Source organism: Amphibalanus amphitrite, unplaced genomic scaffold, assembly GCF_019059575.1.
Source record: "Amphibalanus amphitrite isolate SeventyFive unplaced genomic scaffold, NRLGWU_Aamphi_draft 001318F_arrow, whole genome shotgun sequence".
NCBI classification, from domain to species: domain Eukaryota; kingdom Metazoa; phylum Arthropoda; class Thecostraca; order Balanomorpha; family Balanidae; genus Amphibalanus; species Amphibalanus amphitrite.
Window position 1 is genome coordinate 34221 of NW_024882811.1, and position 7185 is coordinate 41405.

The 7185-nt window shown below is 48.7% G+C and overlaps 1 protein-coding gene across 1 annotated transcript; it reads left to right on the forward strand.

Moving 5' to 3' along the window:
* The first annotated feature begins 407 nt into the window (after nt 1-407).
* Nucleotides 408-5210, forward strand: LOC122372112 (probable cytochrome P450 6a13). Its single transcript, XM_043348983.1, has 3 exons — nt 408-745; nt 1155-1166; nt 4182-5210. Exons 1-3 carry the CDS (start codon nt 479-481, stop codon nt 5208-5210), a joined length of 1308 nt encoding a protein of 435 aa, XP_043204918.1. The 5' UTR covers nt 408-478.
* Nucleotides 5211-7185: the final 1975 nt, after the last annotated feature.

Sequence of the window (7185 nt, forward strand, 5' to 3'; positions counted from 1 at the left end):
ATGATGTAATTAATGCTACCTACGAATAGTTTGCATTAATTGACTTTTGGGAGACGGGTCCAACTGGTTCCGATTCCAGCTTGGACTGGGTCCGACTGGTTCCAGAAATACCCAGTCGGGTCTGGTTCGAGTCTGGTTCCCACAATTTTCACCTTTTGCCACCTCTAGTATGTATGTATGTATGCCATCAGATTTTCACGCTGTGTCATGTTATTCCTTTTGCCATGGTCGGTCCTGTCCCATGGCCGCTTCCAGTGGGTTTCATCGGGTCCGCATCTGAGCAAGGCAGCCGCCCCTCAGTCGCATGTTGATTCAATCAGCGCATGACCTTGGCGCCCGGACGCGGGGCTCGGTGGGCGCGGGACTCGACGGGCGCCGGCAGCAGCTCCGCATTGGTGCTGTGGACGGCGGACAATGCGCATCTCTCTGAGTTCGCCTTCTTCCTCTGCTTTCTGGAGCCCTTTTGGTGGACCTCGCCATGATCGGCACGCTGCTCGGAGTGCTGGGACTGGGAGCTGTCCTGAAGTGGTTGTTCACTCCGCTGCCGCTGGCGGTGCTGGCCTGCACCATGGCCACCATCTACTACTTGATGACGAAGGACTACGGGTTCTGGAAGGCTCGTGGAGTGCCGGGTCCTACCCCAACGTTCCCCTACGGCAACGAGTTCGGGCGGCCAATGACGGACTTGGCCGGATTTGGTGAGTGGATCTACAACACACAGGGCGGAAAGAAGTTTTGTGGTTATGTACATTGAGATGGCGCGTCCAGTTCTGTACGTCGGAGACCTCGACCTCATTCGTGCCATCACCGTCAAGGACTTTGAGAGTTTCACCGACCGGCGAGACTTTGTCATTAGCGAGGACTTCTTGGAGATGATACAGGTTTTGAACGGAAAAGCGTGGAAGGACACAAGATCAGTGATATCCCCCACATTCTCTTCAAGCAAGCTTCGTGCAATGCACCAGATGTGTCTGGATAACGCCTTCAACCTCAACAACTACCGGGTGTTCATTAATGAATGGAATAAAGTAGGTAGGCACCAGAAAGATATATATTCATCTCACGTTATCAAATCACACAATGCATTTTCAGGAGGGCTTATCATTTATGATGACATCATCGCGATCACCGCTTGCCACTTGTGTCTCCTACAGGACGTGCTCAAAGTAACACCTTCGCTCGCCGCTCGGCCACGCACGGTTCTGCCCGACGCTGAGTGTGCCGGACCATCTTCCTCAGCTGCTCCTTGCTTATGTTCTGGCGAAGTCCTCCACGACCTTCTTCAGTTCTTTGATTGTTTCTCCGGCTCCGATTCCATCACGCGATCCAAAGCTTGGGTCCAGAACGAGAAATCCAGGCAGGACAGGTCGGGACTGTATGCGGGCCAGTGCAGATGGCACTTCCGCGCGAGTTCGTTGAACTTCGATCGAGGAAGGCCATGACAGAATTAGGATCTTCAATACCTTTCCAATGGACATTTAAGCTCTTCGTACGCCAGCCGAGCATGAGCTGTGGCATTTTTCCGGAAGAAATCCTTGGCCTGTTCCATTTCACCAGGGATCATCGGCTGGTGCCCAGAGCGCACACATGGCCGTGTCGCTGCAGCCATCCTAAATCTTTCCACCAAACGCTGAAAAGCATTCAGATGTGGTATTGCTGCTGGTTTTCTCGGAGAGAACTTAAAGGGACTATCCCACCTTTAACATGGGGTTTGAGTTGAGATAGCCAAGTTTGCGGCGAGGTTCAGAAACCACTATCTATCTAGGTTGCAACCCCCGCGGCCTCTTGGTGTTGAAGAAATTCGTTCCCTTCATTTGAAAATGGGCCTTGTACAAGGCCCTATCTTCAACATGGAGCGACCGTTAGTGTGACGTCACCTCGTTTAGTCATTCTGATTTAAATGGGTTTGTTCGTTGAAAAATCGCTTAAAACTTGGTCTGAACTTTGTTGTGGTGCCTACAGAGTAAAAAGAATCAGCTTTATGACAGTAATGTGGCCTGGGGAAGGAGGTAATTTTGGGCTGTGACGTCACATATTTGAAAGTTTGTGTTTGGAATATGGGAAGCCTAAGATGTTTAATGAAAAATAAATGCCAGAATGGTGTTCCTGGTCATCCAATCTATAAAGTCGGGCACAATTTAACTGGTTTTAACAACATTTTAGAAGGTGGGATAGTCCCTTTAAAGGGACCCTCCAACCTTAACATTAGATTTGAGTTGAGATAGCCAAAATGGGGTCCCTGGCTCACAATTACCGGTTTCGGCACTCACAACATCGAGAAATGCCTTAAGTCGGAAATATTGAATTTCAAAATTGCAGCATTTTGATTCAGAGGGGCTAAGGCTTAGGAATACCCCTCTGAATGTGTGACGTCAGCGCTGATATCTAACGATTTTTAAGTGTTTGACTAAAACGTTTTGTAGCACGCGGTGGTATATGCTATTTGCGCGCAACATCTGCCGCAAACGCCGCACTTCTAAAATAAAGTCGCTAGAAACAGCGGAGATCCCAAAAAAGTAAACAAAAGTAAAGGTCTAATATCTTGAAAACCGGTGAATACTTTTCGATGAAATTTGGTAGATATTCGTTTTTGCTCTATCTGAACCGAGCGACATCACTTTCATGCCGATTCATTAACTTTTTTGAAGGTGGGAGGGTCCCTTTAAGGCGGAAAGCCCGCCTAACCACGTTAACCCGCGACCGCCTGGGGGGGGGGGGGGTCGGATCCGACCCCCCCTCCGTTTTTCTTGAATAACTCATGAACCGCTTGCGCTATCAACTTGAAACTTCGCATACCTTGTCCCCCATCAATTTGACGTCTCCTGTGCAATTTTTAAGAAAAAAAAATCAAAAATTTTTGAGATATATCGATTTTAGTGATGTAACTACATGGCGTTTTCAGTCAAAAAATGGTAAATGTTTAAAAAATCGCCAAAAATCGAGGTTTTAAGCAAATTGCAAATTAAGGACATGAAAAGACGCAGCTCAACGAGTTCTTTAACATGGCTATCTCGGATTTTCCATAAAATGCGTTTTTCACCCCTAAAAATTCAAAAAACTGTATTTTTTGGAAAACAGCTAATAAAATCCAAAATTTTGAGTATTTCCAAAAAACCGGAATATATGTTATAGAGCTCTATTAGAACATTAGATGTCCCAAATTTCAACTTTCTATCTTGATTTTTGACCCCCAAATTGTAAAGAATATCTCCAACATGCATAGGGCATGGTGACGTCATAAGCATTTTCGCGAATTAGAGGCATTTCTGAACATCGCATGTGAAAACAAATGGCACCACTAGATTCCTGGGACAAAGCTCGTCTAGAAAAGTGCATTTTGATGTCAAAAATAAAAAGTTGAAAAATTGACTTTTTTTCTTAGCCCTCGTTTAGTTATGTATGGAATTAACGATTTTTTATGCTTTCAATGCACACTTATCACCAGCACAGTGACTTGGGGTCACATATAACCATTACCATCGGATTTGGCGTGAAAAATAAGCCATAAAACATGTGTCGCACGCCCATGTAGCAGAAAGTGAAAACCGTGACCTTTCGTGACCTGACCTGACCTTGACCCGTACTTAGTATGACCCCTATACGCACATGGTGCCTTCAATAGGTCTTTGAGGTCATTTGTGGTGAGTTTCGAGCAGCAGCTATCGATTCCGCTGTCCGTAAGCCTAATCATGCAAAACCCCTGAATTTGACCTTTGACCTGACCTTGACCCGAAAGCTGACCTCAATCTTAAAATCTTAAGAGTGCTTTGGGAAGGTCTCGTAGAGACCTTTCGAACGCCGCCTCGCGGGGCTCGATACGACCATTGGTTCTCGAGATAACAGGGGGGGTCGGATCCGACCCCCCCCAGGCTGATGTGGGTACGGAAATAGCCCAGGCGGTGCCGGGTTAAGACTTTCCAACCCGGCACACTGCTCCACAACCCAACCCGCTTGTTCATAACTGAACGGCGAGTTTGTCTTGAATTGCCGATTTGGGCTCTTCGAAACCAGAGCCATTCACAAGCGTTTGGATGACACCGTGATTAAAGTTATCATGTATCAAAAAATGATAAAGCCAATGCTTCATATTTACAAGGCAAAAAATGCGCGTGCATGATTTATTGTTATCACGTGACGTAGCAACTTTATTCCATTCATTAATGAACACCCGGTATGTGAAGGCGGAAATGAAGCGAACGGGAGGAGAGATCGAATTGAAAGACTGCTTCGGTCGTTTCACCATGGACAACATCGCCTCCTGTGCGTTCGGTGTCAACTGCAACTCATTTAAAGATCCGAACACAGAGTTCGCAAATAATGCCGCGAAGCTGTTCGAGGAACCAACGGGATTCGCTGCGGTGAGACTTATCTTGCTGGTACTGCTGGGTAACGCCGTGCAGAAGATTCTGCCAGACCCTCTGAAGCCTGTTAACCGGTTCTTCTCAAGTGTCATAAAACGCACGATCAATGAGCGTCAAACAAGCAACCAGCGCAAAGACTTCCTCCAGCTCCTTTTGGACACTAAAGACAAGAACGGCAAGCGAGTTCTGACCGACTCCAGCATCATTGCCCAATCAGTGTTGCTCTTCATCGTCGGCTACGACACGACGGCTACGCTGCTGATGTTTGCTGCCTACTGCCTTGCTACTAACCCTAAGGTGCAGGAAGGCATCCATGCCGAGATCGACGAGGTCCTAGAACGCCACGAAGGTCAGCTGACCTACGAGGCACTCGGAGAGATGCAACAGCTTGACCGAGCCATCTCGGAGACCCTGCGCCTCTATCCGCCAGCTGCGCGCATCGAGCGTCTTTCCAGCAAGGAGTACACGCTGCCGGAAACGAACGTCACCATCCCCAAGGGAACCGTGGTGCAGATGCCGATCTTCACTCTACATCGTGACCCGGACCACTACCCGGACCCGATGCGCTTCGACCCGGACCGTTTCCTGCCGGAGGAGAAGGAGAAGCGCCACCCGTGCGCTTACATCCCGTTCGGCAGCGGGCCGTGCAACTGCGTCGCCATGAGGTTCGCCCTGTTCGAGGCCAAGGTGGCGCTGGCTGCGATGCTGCGCGAGACGCGCTTGGAGCCCGGCCCGAACACGCCCAAGCCACCGATGCCGCTCGACAAGAGAGCCTTCTTGCTGACACCGGAGGGAAAAACGGTCTTCCTGCGGGCGACTTCGCGTGACCATGAATCGGGAAAGTCATGAGGTCGCAGGTGCCGCTCTCGCTGACGGTAGTGATGAAAATTTTCGAGATCGTAGTTTTCAATGAATTTTTTAAAAAGAATTAAGCCTTATTTGTTTTAATCCTATTACTGGAGGGGGGGGATCGGCCCCCACCTGTAGTTTTTTTTTTTGCTCTCGACGGAAAACCACTCTAGCTAGGGACTTTAAATTTAGTGACTTTTCCTTGCCATTCATTGGCCACATTGTGTCAAATTTTTGAGTTTCTAGCTTGCGCAGAGGCGTCTCCAGGACGAGTTTCTCAGGGGTAGTTTTAGCCACTAGCTTTGACTGTTTCGACATTTGCCGCTAAGCAGCGACTTACTTAGGTTTATCACGCGCAGTGGAAGGGTTGCGAGTACTACGCCCAGTGGAAGGGGGGCGGATGTCGCCCCCCCCCTAAGATCTCAGCTCCCACTGGAGCTAGAAAGTCGAAATTTGGAGGGTAGGTGGGGGCCATGGGGACCTCTGTTGTGTGTGAATTTCATGACCCTAGGCCAATATCTTCAAGGTCAAATGAGGTCAAATGTGGTCAAATCTGCCATATTAGGGACTTTTTTGCGTTTACACGCCGATACCTCAAAAAGTTACCGGCCGATTTTTTTTAAATCTTTCACTATACGAAAGAGCAAACATTTGTGAGTATTATGGTGAATTTCTAGATAATCCAACAATAAATATGGCAGTTAGAAGCCTGCTAAGGGTAAGATGTCGCCGGCTGAAGCGGCATCGGCCGACGCGGGAAACGCGGCAATCACAATTTTGTGTTTACACACTCATAACTCAATTTGTTACCGGCTGATTTTCAAAATTCTTTGACCATATGATTGCCTGTACATTTCTCAGTCTTCTCACCGAATTTGACGCGAATCTAATATAATCAGCGGTAAGGAGCGCGATGTAAAGACTGAACCGTCCCGCCCCGGCACAGTCTACAATTCAGGCGGCGCGTAACGGCTAGCGCCGGCCGCCGCGCCGCCGCGGCGGCAGGATGTTTGACTTTACACCGCTATTACTAGAAAAGTTGTGAACCGATTTTCTTACTTCTTGCGCGAGAAGATCTGCAATTCAATTCTGGACAGGTAGCCGAAATTTCACATTGATATTATGCTTGCGGCGCGAGTTATTGGCGAAAAACAGGAGGGGTGGGCGAAATCCGCCCCCCCCCCCTTCCACTGCGCGTGTTATACTGGTGACCAGTGGCACCACCGGTCATATGTATGCACCTATAGACTATGTGACGTCATTCTACAATGAAAATATTGGAATAGGCGGACCCAGGTACCTGAGAAAGGGTACCTAATCTCAATGTACTGCCCCCCGTCTTAGCATGCCTGAATCCGCCTATGCTTAACGAAAACGTGTATTTTGTGCTCACGTTGCATATTTTACCTACATGATATATGACACAGGGGGGCGACACGGCTATTCGCGCAATGTATTCAGTTATGGGCCGCGCGGGGCCTCGCGATGACGCGGCTGGAGGCAACTGCTCAGCGCGCTAGGATACTTCTGGCGGGGCCGGGCGCTGAACGGTGTGCAATGAATGGGTTATTGGCGGGCAGACAGAGATGAGGTATTGAATTTGAATTGACATCAGCAATCGGGTGGGGAAGGAGAACGTTTCTAATCGAGCTTGGGATGGGGAAAGCCGAAAATGTCACGATCGGCTCAAAGCTCCGACAGGACCGGGTGCCGTACCATGTGTAGTATATTTAGGCGGGCAGACAGAGATGAGTTAATGGATTTAAATTCACCTTACCGTCGTTTTCTGGTGGGGTTTGAAGACGTTTTTAGTCAAGCTCGGGGTAGGGCAACCCACTGGCAGATCCAGGGGAAGGCGTTTATGGCAAATGTCTTCCCCCACAACCGGGGCAGCGCCCGAAATCGCTTTTCGAGAATAAAAGAAAACTTAACAACTTTTCTGAGGAAATGTTGGCTAATCACACTACACAGCAGT

Bases quoted from the DNA above. Each gene is read 5' to 3' on its own strand.
- LOC122372112 (XM_043348983.1), top strand. From the start codon at position 479: ATGATCGGCACGCTGCTCGGAGTGCTGGGACTGGGAGCTGTCCTGAAG.